We start from the raw sequence: 19646 nt of genomic DNA on the forward strand, positions 1-19646 counted from the left end.
AATCCAAGTTCTGGTTTTGACATGAAAATCATAATAAATTCATGGTGTAATTTTTTTAATTAACAGAGTTAAAAACTGTTCATTAAACAGTGAGACAGAACCAAACAGTAATTTTACAAAAAAAAAAAAATAATAATAAACACATCTTGAATTGTATTAATGGTACTCTCACTGGAGCTACAACTTCAACCAGGATATCACCTTTCCAAACAGCATATTTCATTTAGGATTTGGCGAACGGCATCCCAGTGTTTCAGTCTGACTCCCCATGCCAGACGCATCAAAAGGAAAGCACCTCAGACATATTCCATGAGGTATATTTCACATTTCCTGATGTCACGTTTTCAGATGAACTCATCTTGCACCGACAGGCTGTCATAAATATTCTGCTTATGATGTGCAGCTGTCACCGATGAGCTTTTCACAGCGCGATCTGTCGTCTCTCGCTACGTTTTCTGGGCTCTCTCCTCCACGTAGAGCTGCATCTGTGACAACCAAACAAACAAATATGAAGACCAGTGAACGTTCGACACGTTCAAACATCACAGTGATTTTTGTTTTATTTTTCCTTCAGCTGACCTTCACTATGTCGGACGTCATGGACTTCAGTGGAATGAGTCTCGGCTCCTTCATGTGAACTTCCTGCTCATCTGCGACGATCCATGGAAAGTCCTGAAGATGTAAACGCACACAAGAGGCTGAACACATGCAAATGGTTGTTTTGTGTTTACATTTGATAGCAAAGTCAACCTTTTCACGTTTTGTCACATTTCAATTTCTATGTATTTAACTGGGATGTCTTCTGACAGACCACAGTTCATGCTCAAATGTCCAAATTTGATTTTTGGATAAGGTCAAAGGTCAGGAAGAACTAGGGCTCAACAAATTCCCTTCTTATTTTGTTGCAATTAAAAGAAAGTTGAATGGAAAGTTTAACTAGATATTCAGTTTAAACTGAATTAGGTTTAATGTTAAAAAATGTGTATTTCTTCAAGGATTAAGAAAATAAATCAAACTGAACCTAAAAAGTAAGAAATCACTGAAACTTTAAAACAAGAGACAGAATAAGTAAGTTACACACTAGAAGCATTTCCCAAATTGTAATGACTTATTTATTACATTTAACCTTATTGAGACAGTGAGTTCTGAAGAGGTTATTATTGAGAGAAGAGGGGTTATTTCAGACTATTAATGGAAAAAAAATCTGTTGAAAATAGTTCAATAAATAAAATAATACCCATATTTATTTAATTGTGTTTGCAAAGTACTTTAAAATCTACCTGTGAGTAATTTGCACGTTACTGTTTTTCAGCATCCGGAAAGTATTCACAGCGTCTCACTTTTTCCACATATTATGTCAGAGAATATTTCAAGTTTTAAATGAATCACTCTCTCCTATTTTCCAGAAATTTGAAAACATATCTGCACCTTTTTTTCCACATTGTCATAATTTAGTATTTGTGTAGAATTTTGAGTAAAGACATGAATTTAATTCAATCAGGAATAAGGTGAGAACATAATATAATGTGGAAATGTGCTGTGAATGTTTCCTGGATGCACTCTATAAGAAAGTAACACACATCTCAATATAAAGTAAACAAACCTTGTAGAAGATGCATAAATACTTCACAAATGATAACCAGCATGCTATTTATGTACTTCTTTCTTTTTTGTTTTGGGATTTCTTTGGTTTCAGTTTTGCCAATGACTGATATTCGTTCCCCCAGAGTTTCCTGACAGTTTGCTTTGCTTTATATCTACTTTGCTGTATAACTCTGCTAGTCAAGTTTTAGAAAGCTGACTTACTGCTCTAACATCACTTTGCCTAAAACGCGTCACTTTCTCGTTTACTTCTGAAAAAAAGGCTGACCTACAATTAACAAATGCATTTAATTTTGGAGGGCAGTACAATAAGGGGGGCTGAACATAAATGCAAATGACATGTTTTAATCTTACACAAAAAAAAATCTATTACAGTGTATGGAAGATTGTTGTCTTGTAAACAAAATGTGAAAAGGCATAGGGTTATAAATAATTTTACAGTCTTGAAAAACACTCACCTTAATGACTTGAACCTTCTCCATGTTGCGTGTAGCAGCATCTCTGGTGTGCACAAGGACTGTGAAAGAACAACCTGAGACAGAAACGACACATTTAACTGTTTTTATCATTTCTACATCTTTTTACTGCCGTCGACTTGGCCTGCCAAGATAGCCAATTTTTCTGGACCATAAATTGTCCCAGAAACGATTGTGATGAATGATAATATTGTCACTTTGAGACCATTTTCAGCTAAAATGTTGATAACAGCATAATAACACAAGTTCAACCTCTCATATGCTAATGAATAATAATAATTTTCTACAGAACATGCCACAATGGAACTGGAAGACATTTTAAATATCCAAAATGAAACACATCTGACAAAAATAAATAAAACAAGCAAGGAAATAAAAACTAAGAACAACAAATACTATAAATAAAGTGGATTATCACTCTGCTAACAAAATCGCCCTTCAAAAAATATTCATCATCAGAATGGAAATTAACAAGCCAGGTTTATCATGTGATTAATTAATTGTTTGTTGCAACAGACTTACTATCAACCTATTAAATCAATGTTCAACACATTATGATTATTATTCTGTTTGTCTTTACCGTTATAATGATAACTCCTCTCACCTGGGGGGTTGTTGTTTAAAACAGCGTCACACACACTGATCTTCAGGATGAACGCTCTCAGCAGCTGCTCCACGTGTGACAACAAAGTGTCTGAGCTGTGCCAATCAATTACTCCAGTTAGTGATCACAAATACAATTAAAATGACTGACAAAAGGTAGCCTGCCTTTTGGGTATTGCTGATGTAAAAAGAGGATGGAAACCTGATTGAGAGCAGAGGAGGTTGGAAGATCTCAAACACAAATCTCTCGACCGGATGATGCTCTTTGTCCATGATGACCACGACCACCTTCTCTGCATCGTTCTGTGACGTAAACATAATAAACCATCAGCGAGAATGAAAACAAAGCTGTCAGCTCCGAACTCGTCTTACCTTCTCGATGAGCGGCTTCACACAATGTAAAGTGTCTTGGATGTACTGATTCAGCTCAGGGTGACAGGACATCTAAGGATAATTGAGCCAAAAACAGAACACAGTCAAGCAGATCCGTCTTAGACATGTCATGCACTAATTCGGAAATCTCTACCTGCACTGGTACGTTGTATTTCTTCCTCTTCTGAAAGATTCCAGAGGGATAGACTTCACGCACGTACAGAATGAGATGAATCGCGACCTCCAGGAACTCACACAAAATATCAGCAACCACTGGAAGAGAGGAATAACCTTGAATCAGGCCAGTTATGCGCTGTTTAAGGGAGTATGATGAAACACATCAACCAAACTGCGACAGGAAGTTGTTTAATGATGTTACATTCGTCAAATCATGTAGTGATAAATAAAACCGTTTTAGCAGGAAACTAAAACTGCCTTTTGGCACACCGTGAGCACAGGGTGGTTCTGCAAAGTATGGACTCTAGGAGTGCAAACACTTGCATAAACCACACTTTTTCTAAAGAAATCCAATCAAAACAGCTGAAGTTTGTGATTATAATGTGACAAAAGGTGAAAAAAGTTCAAGAGGTTTGCATACAAGGTTTTCACATTCGGAGTGAAGATTTATGTTTTATTTACACAACACCAGCCTCAAATATTTAGGTTTTAGAAAACTGACTGAACCCCATAAATGGGTTATGGGGTTGGGGGTTTTATGTTAAAATCAAACCCAGATAAAATATCTGACTCGCTGTGAAACCTTAGCTTGTTCTTATTGTTTAGAATAAGAATAAAACAGCTAAACGATTAACTCCAGCACCATAAAACAAATTTAATGTTCTATTTTATAATCAAAACCCCACAAAATGAGTAATCTACCATATATTTCCACTTATTTCATCTCTCTAACAAGATTCAAATATTGTCCGAATTCCTTTTATTAAAACAACAAAAAGCTATGAAACGTGCTGCTATGCTTACCGAGGACTCGGAGCACACAGCTTCAAAAAAGAAAACCAACTCAGTTTTATTAGTTTGACTGTCTTACCTTGTCCAAAGTTAAGGTCTTGTCTTGTCAGGGTTGTCATTGTTAATTTTCCAACAAAGAGAATAGAGGAAAAATGTTTCTTCGGCTAGCTCTGCTTGGGAAGCAGTAAAGTGTTCGTTTTGCTGCTAGTTGCTTAACATTCCTCTTTTGTGTCGATGTTTGGTAGAAATGTCAAGAGTTAAAATGACCTTCTATAATCAGAGAACAGTGGCAGCAACGCAAACAAAATTAAATTGGTATATTATAATGTTCTCAACCAAAAGAGCGGCTAATTTCGTGATGTTGCCGAGGATACCAAAGCCTCGTGACGCACGTGAATGACGCAGCGTATTGTTTTCGCTTGCTCCCAGTGGTCCAACAATGATGACGTAAAATTAACCTTTGCGCGGTTGGTTTTGTTTTTCTCTGTTCTTCTAAATGTATTACGTATTTTTAAAATTAAATTTTGGGGAAATCTCTTAAAGTTTAGGAAACGTTGCATTCTGCCATTAAGCTGGGCAATAGGGGAACAGATCAGTTCGGTTTCAAAGAAATTTGGACAAATTTGCTTTAACAGAAAACTTCTTTAAAAAAAAAGTAGTTCACGTGCATTTCCCTTTAATTAATAGAATGAAATTTTAGCTGTGTGTCTAAAGGACTATGAACACACACGCCTTGTGTGCCTCTGCTTTGCCCTGTGATGGACTAGTGACCTGTCAGGGCTGTACCCCACCTATAGTCCATACCGGCTGGATCTTCCCCGTGACCCTGCATGGACAAGTGGGTATGGAATGGATTACTTCAGCAAGAAAAGAAAAAATAAATAAATTAACATATTGAAGAAATTCTTGACAGCTACTTCATTCTCATTGCTCATGTCATTTGGATGAGACAAAACTTCTTTTGGCATTTTTTATTTTCCTTTCTGGTCTTTTATATTAGCTGATTATTTTTGTACTTCCCATGTCTGTGCAAAAATGTATAATTATTTAACATGCAGTTTAATATGTGTAAAATGATTCCTACACTTTATTTTTTTTCCATATTTTATTAATATTACAGCCACAATCTCTATACAGCTGGTGCAGCTATTCTGTGGCAATATCAGAGGTTTGCCAGAAAACATTAGTGAATAAACAGCTTCATAAAGAGACCCTTCATATTTTTTCTTCCCCTTCACATTTTCCACCGTGCTTTGTATTGTTTCTAAAATTCCATTAAACATATTGGAGGTTGTGGTTGTAATGTGGCAAAGTCTGGAAACAGATGCAAGATATTCGTATTGCATGGCAACATGCTATAAACAAACAGTAATTTTTCTTTGTTGCATTTTGCTTTTCATATGTGAAGAATAAAGTGTGGAAAATAACATGTATTGCTATTTTAAAATAATATTCTTCCAGATAAATGTTCAGCAATTGCGTCTGTTTTCAAACAAATCCAAACTAATATAATTATATGACTGGCAAATGCAGTTATTGGTTTTGTCTTCTGTTTCTTAAAAGCTGTACATCTGTAAAGTAAAATAAAAATCATGTTTTGCACATGTTCTAGGTATCATTAGACTGTTCTACAAAAAAAAAAGAAAATTGAGAATAGAACGCTGCAAATAAATATGAAGAGAAATGTTGATGTGTGGTCCACATCCACACATTTATAACACACAAAAGTCAATGAAGTCTTTTATTTTGAAAATCCGACTGGGCTGATTTTACAACCTGTTCAGAGTTGAAGCCAAAGATCACACACAACCTGTAATTCTATGTAAGGATGTAGACGAGCTTTACTTTAAGCAGATGTGTCAGGAAGTTATGACAATGAGGTGACACTTTCAGATGGTAAGCACTGTGGTCTCACTTCACAACCCTCTTATTTAGCGGCCATGTTTCACATTGACATAATCTGCATGTGGAATTGCTGTTTTTGTACAACCCTAAGCTGTCCAACCAAACTCACCCTTCTGATGAAAGTAAAATGCTTGTGGTTTAACACTTGTTACAACTCGGAGAGGCTTATCTACTGCAAAAAGTGCTACAGACTGGCAGAGTGTTCACTTTTCACCTAGATTTTTTTTTTACTTCTTCACATATTAACTATCCAACAGCTGGCCATGGTGGAGTTTGCACATAAGCTGCTGTAAATGCATTGCTGTGCATAACCATTGAAAGGGCACAAATACCCGGATCTCCTTGCAGATTGTGAAGTCATGCCATTTCTGGAATTTGTAGCTGGGAGCATTTCAGGTAGATAAATACCTGTGAAGCAAATGCAGCATGGATGCTTGAATGGCTGATGTGACAACGTCTCCCTTGCTGGCTTTTGCAGGTGCAGTGGGGATTGCAGTGGGACATCCGTTGGACACAGTGAAGGTTACGTGTAGCTCTGAAACCTGTTAATGTGTCATCGTGTCTAAATCACGCTCGTGATGGAACAATGTTTTATCTGTAGGTGCATCTGCAAGCCAAGTCTGTGTATAAAGGGATATTTGACTGTGTCACTAAGACGTACTTCAACGAAGGAGTAGGTGACTCATCCTTTGTTTTGTCTGATATTTTCGATGAAGCACAAACCTGTTGCAATTAGGATTATGAGGTTGATGTTAATGTTTTGTATCTTCTCTATCAGTTCCATGGATTCTTCAAGGGCATGTCCTTCCCTGTTTTGACCACTGGCCTCGCCAACTCCATTGTCTTTGGCTCCTACAGTAACGCTTTAGATTACCTCTCTCAGTCTGATCGCCGTCTCGCCAGGCACTGCAAACAAGTGTCTTCACTGCAAGTCTTTACTGCGGGTTGCTTTTCAGGCATCGTGCAGGTAAGCTCACTCATCGGCTCATCGGTTTTCACACAAACATCTTCTTACAGAGCCCCAGACGCATTTAAATAGCTGTGATTCTGTTTGAGCTTGAGCTTCAGAATGAAGATTGTTCTTTTAAAGAACATAAAGTGTGAAAACAAGCAAAAGCATATTCATTGTGACATGAATTTTAATATGACCAAGGACGTATTTTAAGTAAGAAAGAAGAAGTCAGTGATGTCTTACAGATTTTTTAGTTGCTAGAAAGTCTGCCCATCTGGAGTGTGAGTCAAAAAGCAAATGCTTAATCTATTAGATGTTATTTCAACCAAGCCTGCCTTCAGATAGTGAAAATTTATTAAAGTTGATAAATCATTTATTTAATTCGCCTGCAGATGGCAGCACATGCCCAAAACAGAACAATAAAGTTTTGGAAAGATGAAGACAAAAAGAACAAAAAGAGAAGTACAAGAAGTGTTTGGCTGGTTTTGGTTTTAATATTTCAATGAGAGACTTTATACTTATGCCATAAAAATGCATTGGTGCTTTGTAGAATTTATCCTTTCAAATAATTACACTAATTTCAATATCACACACAGATATAACCCGATTAAACACAAAAAGCATTTTTCTCAAAGGAGGATTTCAATAACAAGGGTAGAAGGGTATCCAACCCAATCTGGCCCTGTTTTAAAATATAATTGCCCTTTAAACCAACAGTGATAAAGGTGTGTCAGATAAAATGAATCAAATGTAATTGTTGATTTAACAAGAGGGAAGTTATATTTTCTTATTTGTTTGGAAATATCTTCCTCTTAATACACAAAATCATCATTTGAAATGTAAATTTTGCATTCACTTACCATAACTTACTATTTTCTTTTTTGACTGACATTAAAGTTTGTTTGGTGATCTGAAGCATTGCAGATGCTCATGGGACAGTAAACGACAAAGAGCCAAAAAATACATTCAACAAATTACATCTTCAGTCATTTGATTGGATTATCCCTTTAAAATCCTTTACTTCCAGGTGCTGGTTTGTGCCCCGATTGATCTGGTGAAGGTGCGCCTGCAGGGTCAAACAACGGCCGAGCGGTACCGTGGACCCGTACACTGTGTGGCAGTCATACTCCAGCAGGAGGGGGTCCGGGGTCTCTACAGAGGAGGGGCAGCTCTGGCTCTGAGGGACGTACCGTGCTATGGACTCTATTTCCTGCCTTATGAGCTCATTCGTAAGGCTCTGACTGAGACTGGAGAAGAGCCAGGTCAGGCTAAGCTCACTGACACAAGAAACCATGACTCAGAGTATGCTAGGATGAAGGCCAAAGTCATCTAATTACTGTTCAATACATCATAATAATAAAAAAAAAACTTACTTGTAAAGAGTCACAGCTATACGGTTCATATTTGCTGCTCACACAACCACAAGAGCAAATGTTGCACAAATAAGACAGTAAACAACCAAGACCAATGCCGGCTTTCAAAAATGACCAAAGAAAAGTAGAAAGTTAGGCCAGAAAGTCTGTTATTATTAAATTACAGGTCAGAGGTTATGTGACTTCTTTGGTGTGTGGGTAGGAGATAGTACTGCAGTACTACTACCGTATAATATTGACAATACTTCTTCCACTGGCGGATTATTTCACTTAATACAATAGATTTTTCCCTGTTAAAAGTGAGATAATCTACCATATTAAGAAAGTATTAACATAAAACAACTCTTATATCTTGCTGAACAGATACTTGTAAGTTAGTTTTGTCTTATTTCAACTGCACTAAGATATTTGCACTAGACAGACCAAACGTACTTGGTAAGATTTTGTGTTTTTGAAGTGCACACAAAGCAACGACCCAACAGAATTTCACACTAAACTTTCTATACTTTTGTTTGAACAAAATTTAGAAATTTCCCTTCCAATTCACACTTAGGTGCTATTAATTTTTATTTTTTTACTTCTTCCTACTCCTTTTCAAGCATGTTAAGATTATTGTGGTACAAAAATATGTCTTTTGCATTCCTTGTTTATATCTGTTATTTTATACTGCGATCATTTTCAAAATAATTGAATAAATAAATCAAATAAATTGTGTTAGTCTATCACGTCAGATGAAAAACCTTTTAAGTTAATGGTGGTGATGTGATGAAATGTTGAAAATTGCATTTATGGTGATTTAATTTTAAAACACCCGACCATCAAAGATCTCCATGGTATCCAAAGAGAATGCTAATGTCTCCTACGTCTTCAGGTACCTTTGCCATACTGATGGCGGGGGGCGTGGCAGGCGTGGTGACCTGGGCGTGTGCCACGCCCATGGACGTTGTGAAAGCTCGGCTCCAGATGTCCGGAGCTGGTGGTCAGCAGTACAGCGGGGTCCTGCACTGCATAAAGGTGAGCCTGAAGGAGGAAGGAGTCAGAGTCTTCTTCAAAGGCCTCCTGCTGAACAGCGTCAGGGCGTTCCCCGTCAACGCCGTGACCTTCCTGACCTACGAGAGCCTGCTGAAGAGCTTCTGTCCACCAGGCAAATAACAAAACTGTTTGCAGTAAATAAACACCAAAGGATGCGAGAAAGTTAACGCTACGTCTGATATCTCTGTTTGCAAATTTCTTTGCAAAAAGAGATTTTGAAAGAGATTTTTAAATCTCTTTTTGCTGTACGCAGATCAAGGCTAAAACAGCCAAAGTTTGTCTTAATGTGAGATAATGTATGCTCTGATAAACGATACACAAAGCTAAGCAGCTTAGCTATCCCTAAATACCTCAGTAACACAACAGAGAATCCAATATTTTTATTGTAGAAACTTTTCCATGTTGCGGACGTGCAAATACGCTTATTTTCAACATTAAAACCTATTATTACCTAACTTTTAGGTTAAATGGTTAAGTATTAATAAAAAGTGAAACGAAGCCGTCACAGCAAAAGTAGCAAACACCCTTCATCCCAAAGTATGTGCACTGTACAAATCAGGGGCATAATCATCACAGATACTTTACAGACATGACTGGACTCGGTGTTTCATTTATTGTTCTTAATTTCTTCATGTTTAGAACCATATAAAACGTCTTTTAGATTCACATACATGAATTATTTGGCTTTTCCAAGTCCTTTGGTAGCTACAAATGTGAACCTTTAAAAATTTATGTTGTATGCACACATCTACCTCTAAGATGCTACAGGTCTCCACTCTTCTTGCAGATTTAGGTGATCTGTTAGGCCAGTCCTAATCCCAGAACATTTGAAATGTTTTGAATTATTCTGCTGGTTTGCTTATAGTAAGTGCAGTGAGTGTTGTTATCTGACCCTGAAGGTTTTATTACAAGCTGTCAAGATCCAAATTTATGTGTTTAACTAGTTTTAGACTTTCAAAGCCAACAAGATTTGCCTTGAAGCAGGTCACCAATGTGAAACGTGTTTTTTCTGCACACAACTTTCAAATACACTTTATGCTGTATGTACTGTAAAATAATGAAGAACTGTATTAAAAAGGGTCACTTTTATTAGTGTTTTTTTTTTTCCTTGAAAATATCAGAGAATTCTTTTGGTGTGTTGTGCATATATGTGTTCAGATAATATGTCAGGCAGCATTTTTACCTATTAAAGTCTGTGTTGGCTTGTTTGCAAACTCTTACCATAGTTCTATAGATTTTAAATAAAGATTAAGTTACTCAGGTCATATAATCAACCATAGAGCACAAAATATGATTCTGTGCTCCCATTTGCATTTTATTTCATGGAATAATTGCATTTAATTCCCATGACAGAATGACAAAAATATTTTTTTTATTATGCTCGAAACTTTGTGCAACTATCAACATCCCACATAAGAAAATGTAGTCATTATCCTTTTGAAAAGGTTTGCTTTTGTGTCAAAACCTAAAATAGGAGTAGAGTTGTTGCTCTTTAAAAATAACAGATTTTCTGTAGTAGATATTTGTCAAAGAAGGTCTTTTTTTTTCTCCAAAAGGTCAGGTAATATTTGTGGCTCTAGACCTGTTTTATTTACCTCGACTGAGGGCAGAAAATGGCTCCTTGGATTGTAAAGGTTGAAGACGGCCAGGACTTGCAGACCAAATGAATGACTTAGACAACCTGCTGCAGGGAGGAAAACGTTTATTTTTCTGTAGTGAACAGCATATCGATAAACTCTCACAGATAGATTTACATCTTTAGTTTGGAAAACCTCAGAAATACAGCTTATGGTTGGTTGTTTTCACCTTCTTTATTTAAAACAAATTTAAGTTAGAAGATAACAAAAACATCCACGTCTGTTTATGTGCACAAACTTGAAAACGGTCAAACCGCAAACGAAAAGCAACAACGCAAAGCGAAGGCTGAACGTTGATAAAATGTTTATGTTCGATTCGTTCAGCTCTTGCTGTAAATCTGATCACAAAGGAAAAGATAAAGCTGCACCTTTTGGCACAAAACTTCATGAAAGAGTAGAAGAATAATAGAGATGATGACTGATAACCGGTGTGTCATAAGACCCTCTGCTGTGTACACAAACTCCAGCCAACATGACTGTGGTCACAAAGTCCTTTTTTTTTTTTTGTTTTTTTTGTTTGCAGAAACAAAAAACAAACATTTACATGACAGAAGCATTCCTAGAATGCAAATCATGGCTTTCTAATATTTCACATTTTCCTACAAATGTGTCAAGCCAAACAACAACAACAACCAAAATTCAGGCACCAAAGAGTCTTTCACATATTTATAACCTTCAGTGAGTTTTTAAGGATGCGCTGGACGACGCAGTACGGACTGCACAACCCGAGACAGTTTAAAAGCTGCAGCTCCGACACGTTTAGCAACGTCTCTACCACAGAATAAAGAACCAAGCAGCACTTCCCTGAGCTTCTCATGTTGACCGCTTTAAAAAAATAAAATAAAAGACACAAAACGAGGACCTTTAAAGGGCTCATGAGGTTAAAACGGGTGGTAAAGAAATACTGTTTGTCTCGTATCAACAGGAATGCAGAGGGGTTTTAATCTAACAGATGACCCCGTTCAACTTTGCCTCCATGAAGGCCGTGTTTATCTGGAATATGTGGCATTCAATCCTCACTTCACCTGTGAGGGTTCAAAGTCCTGGTCCCGCAGGAGTGGTCTGCTGCTCTGCTCGGCCACCATGGCCTGCAGAGTCTCCCTCTGGATCTGCCGGGCCTTGTTGTACAGGAGGACGCCGATGAAGACGACGACGGTGCCGGTGGCGCTGAGCAGGGTGATCTGGTTGCTGAACACGATGACGCTCAGCCAAACCGACAGGGCGTGCTTCACCGTGCTGGCGACACTGAGGACGAGGGAAGAGTCGTTGCTGCTGGGTTTTTAAATCTCAAGCACACCTTCAGAATTGCTCCTCGTCGACTATACAGTGTGAAACCATACCTACATTTCCATGTCATATTTGTGCCTCTGCAGGGTGTCTGCAGGACTCAGCAAGTCAAATTTAAGACATTTTAATGCCGCCTCGAAATAAATTTAAGACAAGAGAAAAAAACCTTAGGGTTCGTCGAGGGAACTTGCTGAATTACAATCAATATCTGACCACACTTCTCTTCTTTCTCAGCTGCCATGTGGATGGTCAGATCTGTACAATCAGATAAAATTTTATGTCTGAATATACCACAGTTTCAGCTGCGGTGTGCCGAGTGAAGATCAGCAATAAAAGAGGTTCTGCGGCGCTGATGTTCACCGCAGATATGAGCGCAACAGCAAAGGATCAGCATATTACATATTCTGCTGACTCACGGCAAACAGGTCAAATTCAAACCAAGCAAGTCACTTTAAACAAGTTTCCTTACTTTCCTTCAAGGATCTTTCAACCATTTAAAACACATTTCTGAAAACCTGATATGAGAATTAGCACCAACATCTGCTTTTTTTCTCTGCACACTTTTACGCAGCGTTTTATTACGAGTGTGAACAGTGATAAGACTCTAAGGCTTCTAAAAGGAAATAATGTGTCTTATTTTCACTGCAACACTTTTTACGCAACTTAATTTGGCATCTGCTGTTAGCTATTCTTAGAATTATATTTATTTCCTCCTATGTTTTCATCGCAGGTTTCACTCAAACTTGAAGGAATAATCACAGCGATTAATCTGACAGCCTTCACAGGTGACGGTTAGTTTTTCCTTTTCTCAACAAACCAGCAAAACCAGTCACCATCTTTTTTTTTTTTTTTTTTTACTCTGTTAAAATAAGAGTGGGTTATTAGGACTAAACTGTGGTGAACATTAGGAGGGAGTACATGTGACCACACACAACACGTCATCTCAGGATTAATCCCAACTTCACCTGGACTTTGTTGCGCTGGAGATAACAGCGAACACGTTCAATAGCTCACCTCTGGAAAGCTCACCTGATAAAGTCTGTTGTGAAATGTTGAAATAGGTCCAGGAAGATAAATTAAAGCAAATTAAAATGGTTCCCAGTAAGCCTGTCATAATAAGCAATACATCAATTAATTGCAATGTAAATGAAAATGAGCGAGATCGTTTCTGTTTGGACAACAGTCGCTAAAGAGATGCTCCCCTTACATGACGTTGAAAAGCCACCATTTTGAGAAACTCTGCAAACATTTGTCTCCCAGTATGAAGCATTTAGTTTGTACTATCCGCCGCTTTTGCCTGTTTGTGCCCTAAGAATTATTATTTTTCTGAAATGTAATTTTGGCTACATAATTAGTTTTAATGATTGTTTTGTTAGTTCATTTTGGATAGCTAAAGTGTCAAGTGTTAACCCTTTCATGCATGAATTATGATCCTTTGTGTCAGGATTTTTTTAATTTTCTTAAGGCATAAAAAAAATATTTTATTTTAAGTGATCAATTGTAATTTTCTCCAAATACAAAGTTGTTATTTGAAAAATGCATCAGTACCGTAGTATTGTTCTTTAGGGATTATCTGTCGGTTGGGATGATTTTTTTGTCTGTCGGCCATATTGGATTTAACAAAAAATAACTTGTTGCATTTGCAGCTGATGGCCAGTAGTTGATAGTGTATTTTATGATGCATTAGTGCTCACTTCAGTGCATTTATAACATAAAAATCCACAAGAAGCACAAGAAAATGGCTTTTAGACAGCTGTCCACTGTAGTGACCACTATGCATGAAAGGGTTAATAAGCCATTATTACTATTTCTACAAGAAAAAAAGTCTTAAAATGACAATAATATTGTTTATCCCAATCATTTCTGGGACAATTTATGGCTCATCAAAATTTGTCCTCATGACAGGCCTCGTTCCCGGTGAGAGTTTGTGGATTGGCGCTACCTGAAAGTGACGGGGGAAATCCGTCCCATGAGGGCGTAGGCCGTGACACTCTGTAGGTGAAACAGACCGCCGTCAAAAAGCAACAACAGGATAACATCCTGATTGAACAAGAAGCTCTGTCCACTCTTTCCAGCTGCCGGGACGTCCTGGAAACATGGAGACAAGAGTCATTAATTATTCCATCTGTACTTTTTCAGTCTTATCAGTCATCAGTGGAGCACTTTGACCTCAGCAAACAGAGCTGGGCTGATACATCGCCCAGCACCCTGTACCACATCATGTTTTCAGATGTTGTCACTTTATAATCAAAACCTTCAATGAGATTTTATCTGAGCAATTTTGCGGTACAAGGACAGCTGCACACGATGTTCACATGATGTGTGCCAAGCATTTCAATTTGTTTTAATAGAATTTTAATGGGACTACGGCCTCTAAAGATATTTAATTAGCTGCATCGACAATTCAGATGAAAATAAATAAGGGAATGTGTGTTTACTCACCAGGAGGAACAGCCAGGCAGGGATCAGCATAATGACTGCTGCTGCACTGGTGTAAAACTGCAGTTCCGGGGGGCTACGAGAACGGCAACACTGATTTAGAGAGTCTTTAAAACACAATGTTAAAAATGAGGTGATCTTTAATTCTTCTACCTAAATCTGTACGTGTCCCCACTCAGCAGTTTCTTGGAGAAAACGTTCTGCAGGCTGGGATAGAGAAATAAGCGGTTAGTCAAAGTGTTCACAGTTGAGAAGCGGCTGCGTGGAGCTAGCGCTGGGGCAGAGACCAGTCCATGATGTTAGTGGAGAGCGCGGCGCAGAAACCGAGCATGTTGAAGCTGATCTCCGACGCCGTGCAGAGGGCCAGGCCAGCCATGACAGGAAACAGGGACAGGTTTACCCAGAGGCCTGAAGATGGGAAAACAAATAAATGAGTCACCGCTCAGGTTATCTGCAGGTTTCAGCAAGTCAGATTTAAGACTTTTTAAAGCCCCTTTTAATGCCACATTGAATCAAAGACAAAATATACATATGTAAATAAAGGAGATGGCTGGGAAATCCAAAAGAGTAGCAACTGTAACATTTCTGGGGTCTGTTTGTGGCTCATCACACTGAATATGGCTCTCTACAGCCTAAACTCCCCAGAGTGTCATAATTAAAAGTTTCTTTTTCTGTTTTTTTTGTTGTTTTTTTTGTACTGAATATACTCAGCCTCGCGAAAACAAACGTCGTCCAGCCAGCTGGTAATAAATGTGCAATTACTCATGATGTGCGCAAAAAAGACAGCTAACTAACTAGCAAGGGTACATTAGCAGGTAGTTAGCATTAGCCTAACCTGCCTCCAGTCACAGAATGCAGTGAATGAAGAGGTCTCACATTTTTGCCCGACAGAAAACTACATACACAAGATTAATTAGTACTGACTCGTATTTGACGTATTTAAACTTTAATTTTTTTTTTTATTAATGTAAGACATTTTAAGGCCTTCATTTTAGGTACATTAATTTAACATTTTTAATTACAGGATGTGCAGACACCTCCACTGCTACTTTCAGGATGAAACCTGATTTCTATTAGCCAATGGCCTGGCATAGAGAGACACTTCTACTTCAGTGAGCATCCTGAAGTTATTCTGAGTCGCTATCGCTTACTCTGATCAAAGCTGCTGTAGAGCCTCAAGATTCCACTTTATTTACAATTTGCTCAGCTGTCTATCAAAGGCTCTCCTGCAGATAAGGGATGTCAATATATATATGTCAACGTGACTTTGCACATCCCTCAGGTTGAGTGGCCTAACAAATGAAATCTGATGTCATTCTGATTATGAAAGGAGCAATCCCTTAGCCAAATAGAAAACAAAGCCTGATTTACTACAGTAAGAACATGTTTGTTCACCTGTGTATTCTCCAAGGATCAACCTGGACATGATCACAGTAAAAATGGGCGCCGAGCTCTTCACCGTTTCAGCGAATGACACCGCCACGTTCTTCAGACTCACCAAACCCAGAACCACGGTGGTGAACCTAACAAGAGCACAGACAATGCAGCTGAGTGATGACTAATTTGCATTTCTGAAGATTGTATCGGTAATGTAATGACGCTCTCGTCTGGTTTTGCAATTCCAAAGCAGGTAGTCGATATTTGCATATGAACACCTTCAGATGTTCAAGTGTTCACGTGGCTCAATGACAAAGGCGAGCACCTCATTAGTCCAACAAAGAGCATGATCATGATGAAGTTGGATGGATATTCAGATCTGGACTTGTGCTGGTAGAGGCAGCAGGGAATGAACATCTTCAGGCAGCCTATGATGGTGGTGGAGAGCATCTGAACAGCACCTGCAGGAGCAAGAAGAAACGGTGAAAGCTCAAGTCGCTAATGGAGATGTTAAATACAACTTCACTCGGCAAATTTAGGAGCTTTTCTGTATATTCTAACAATTGACAGTTTATAGTAGCTTGCAGAGGTAACGTTACAGCAAGAACCTTCTGTGTATTGTGTGTGTGTGTGTGTGTCACATAAACAAAAACTGATTAAGGAAGGCCAACAGCCCTTACAGAGGGAGCAGAATGAGGAGAAGAATAATCTTTGCTTCACTTGGTGTCAGCCTGAAGGTGAACTGAGTGGAGCCCAGTGAATGTCTCTCTGTATCTGTTCCATTTGATTTGCAACGTCTGATCATTTTTGGCATTAAAGCCTGTTTTATGCTGAACCAAATCTCACTATGTCTCAAGGTAATTTACACCGAAGGGTAAACAAACTGGTAAACAAACCTGTGTGGTGCACAAAAGGGAAAATGGGTCAACTACAGCAGTATTCTACACATCAGGAAGAAGTTAAGCTGAAATGTAACAAAATCTTATGTTTTGAAAATTTTCTCTCACTCACACACTCTGTACACCTCAGTGTGAGAATAAAATGCAAATTTAACAACAAATAAATTATCCAATATCAATAACTTTTATATATAGCACATAAGACAATCTTTATTTCAATGACACAGATCAATAATTAATTGATCTCTTAATAATAATAAATATTAATTACATCGAACAAATCGGCTGGCGGCTGGCATAATATAAGTGGTTACTACAACTTTATTACAAAACTGTGCAGGTAGAAAATCAAGCAGTTTCCAAATTCCAAGTTGAAATTCTAGCATTTTTAAGGCTTTCAAGCACCTATACAAAACCTGGCTAATGCCGATGAATGAAACCCAGTGCAATCAAATGCCTTCAAATGTCGCCTTAATCAAACCATAGTCCTAGTCAAAGTCCAGAACTAAATACAACTGAGAATTTTGATGAGGCTTGAACATTGATTCAAACTTATGTTCCTCAGAACAAAAAGAAAATCCTTTGTAAAAATAAATAAATAAATAAATAAATAAAATGCAAGGTGTTAGCTTAGCACTGATTAGCCAGGTTTAAACTCATTCCTTACCCAGCATGCTGGGCTCCCCCTCGAGCAGCGACAGGATGTACTTGTTGAGAAACAGGGTGCAGAAGCTGAAGAAGTACCAGAGACCCAGATAGGACAGGGAGCGCCAGTTCCACACGCCGGACTCCGCCTCGATCACCGTGGTTTCTGTAACCGTGATCTTCAGCACCTGCTCCCCCGGCAGGCTCTCGCTCCGGGCCAGCACCACCCGCTCCTGCCGGGTGTGGAACGGCGACAGGAAGTGCCAGAGCGAATGCTTGGCCGGCTGTTTGTTGCCCTGCATCTCACCTGCTGACTGGGTGGATTCACGGGGGGGACTGGTGCACCTGATGAGCGGCTTTGATGGTTAGTTCATATTCTGACGAACAATGGAAATCATGAGCCTCCTGAGTCTCCCTGTGATGGAATTAAAATGATTTGTTAATTGAAATTGTAAGAACAAAATTTTCGCATGCACAAAAAAACAAAATGACACAAAAGTATTAATATCCCCTTAAATGTGCCATACTTTGCTGTGCTGCAACCTCACACTTTAATTTATTGGGGGATATATGTAACAGAAAAAGCAGTGCACGATTGTGATGCTGAGGGAAAAGGATGAATGTTTTTTTTTTTTTTTTTTATAAATATCTTACATATGTTGGGGTGCTGTGTTGACGCAAGGGTAAAAGCACATCCCACATACTGAGGCCTAGTCCTTGATGCTGATGGGACAGGCTCGAGTCCGGACTGATGACCTTTGCTACATGTCTTCCCCTTTCTCTCATTATCCACTTTCCTCTCAATTCACTATCAAATAAAGGCCACGAAAAAAAAAAAAAAAAACTTAAAAAAAAAAGTGTGGTGTGCCCTGAACAATCTGTTCCCCCAGTAAAAGGTAGACACTGCATCAACCTAGAGGGATGTTTATTATTATTATTACAAATTTATGGACCACGTGTCATGTGTCTTTTCTGTTATTACAACCATGGAAGATGGATGGAGCTAATTACAGGACAGCCCTGGACGAAAACCTATGAGAGGCTACAAAAGACTTGAAACTGGGACAGAGATTCACCTTCCCTCTTTAAGTTGACCCTAATTATAGATCTGGGTATACAACGGAGTGGCTCAAATTAAAGCTTATTCATGTGTCAGAATGGTCTGGTCAAAATCCAGTTGTAAATCAAATTGAGAATGTGTGGCAAGACACATGTTCTTATATTTTTAAGCTCTAAAATTTGCGAAGAAAAATATACAACATTTAGTTTTTCTATTTGTGTCAGCCTGGAAGACATGACTCAAAAAATCCGCAACTGTACGGACACTGAAATATAATAAAGTGTGCATTTAATAACGGAACTGAATCCACACTGCCAGATTTGTTTTTGTGTAAAATGTATGGACCACGTGTCATTTGTCTTTACTTTTATATGAAAAAGAAAAGCACACGAGCTTTTGTAACGTGAACACAAATCATTTTCAGAGTGACATTTTTCTTTTTTAAACAATTGAAATGCTTTGTTGATAGCTGTATTTAAAGCAGAACGTTTCCTTCGTTTAATGAAGTCGTTGAAAATTCTTGTGTCGTTAATTCTACTAAAGTGAATTTTAGGAGCACCTCCCCACGTTATTACTGTATGTTTGTATTTATTGGCTTTATGAAACTTATAAAATCAGAATGCGACCAAACAATAAAATTGTAAACCGACAATCAGATATTTTGATAAAGCTTGAGTGTTAAACACCAAAGTACGGAATTACACCCAGTTCTAACGGCGGAACTTGTCAAAATAGCAATTGAATGAGGGCAGTTGGCGTTTTCGGTAATAAAAACCTTACAGCCAGAAACCAAGCTCTTACCTCTGGGTAAATCTGGTTGCTTCAGCTTTGACTGCAGAGCCAGCTGCTCTGTAGAGGTTTTCCAAAGGAGGAAGCTGCACATTAACGCTAGCTAGTTGTGTTTGTTTTCTGCAACAAAGGGAGTGCCTCCTCCCATTAAAGCACCCGCCATGTTTACTACGCTACACTACATGACGGAGCAGTAACTAAACCCAACCTCGGTCCCATCAGAAAACGT

At 38.3% G+C, this 19646-nt stretch overlaps 3 protein-coding genes across 4 annotated transcripts; 1 reads left to right on the top strand and 2 right to left on the bottom strand.

Moving 5' to 3' along the window:
* Window positions 1-38: 38 nt before the first annotated feature.
* Window positions 39-4429, bottom strand: mad2l2 (mitotic arrest deficient 2 like 2). Of its 2 annotated transcripts, none has more exons than XM_088007004.1 (8): window positions 4102-4429; window positions 3220-3326; window positions 3054-3125; window positions 2884-2984; window positions 2683-2777; window positions 2061-2134; window positions 580-672; window positions 39-485 (listed from the first exon to the last, which is right to left on the bottom strand). In XM_088007004.1, the coding sequence occupies exons 1-8, from the start codon at window positions 4139-4141 to the stop codon at window positions 447-449; spliced, it is 621 nt and encodes a 206-aa protein (XP_087863130.1). In that variant the 5' UTR covers window positions 4142-4429; the 3' UTR covers window positions 39-446. The 2 variants fall into 2 exon arrangements, with proteins under 2 accessions (XP_087863130.1, XP_087863129.1); XM_088007003.1 differs by having other exon boundaries at window positions 3208-3326; window positions 4102-4427.
* Window positions 4430-4445: 16 nt separating this feature from the next.
* On the top strand, window positions 4446-10498 carry LOC148158287 (methylated amino-acid transporter SLC25A45-like). The gene is made up of 7 exons (XM_088007005.1): window positions 4446-5918; window positions 6185-6323; window positions 6406-6449; window positions 6529-6600; window positions 6706-6894; window positions 7907-8141; window positions 9124-10498. The coding sequence occupies exons 2-7, from the start codon at window positions 6287-6289 to the stop codon at window positions 9402-9404; spliced, it is 858 nt and encodes a 285-aa protein (XP_087863131.1). The 5' UTR covers window positions 4446-5918; window positions 6185-6286; the 3' UTR covers window positions 9405-10498.
* Window positions 10499-10969: 471 nt separating this feature from the next.
* LOC106934172 (solute carrier family 35 member E2A) lies at window positions 10970-19607 on the bottom strand. The gene is made up of 9 exons (XM_015013914.2): window positions 19430-19607; window positions 17591-17983; window positions 16350-16485; window positions 16043-16170; window positions 14935-15055; window positions 14801-14854; window positions 14651-14723; window positions 14151-14296; window positions 10970-12166 (listed from the first exon to the last, which is right to left on the bottom strand). Exons 2-9 carry the CDS (start codon window positions 17868-17870, stop codon window positions 11938-11940), a joined length of 1167 nt encoding a protein of 388 aa, XP_014869400.2. The 5' UTR covers window positions 17871-17983; window positions 19430-19607; the 3' UTR covers window positions 10970-11937.
* Between the last annotated feature and the right edge of the window lie 39 nt (window positions 19608-19646).

This window comes from Poecilia mexicana, unplaced genomic scaffold (assembly GCF_051168715.1).
Source record: "Poecilia mexicana isolate PSO_F unplaced genomic scaffold, ASM5116871v1 scaffold_7, whole genome shotgun sequence".
NCBI lineage: Eukaryota > Metazoa > Chordata > Actinopteri > Cyprinodontiformes > Poeciliidae > Poecilia > Poecilia mexicana.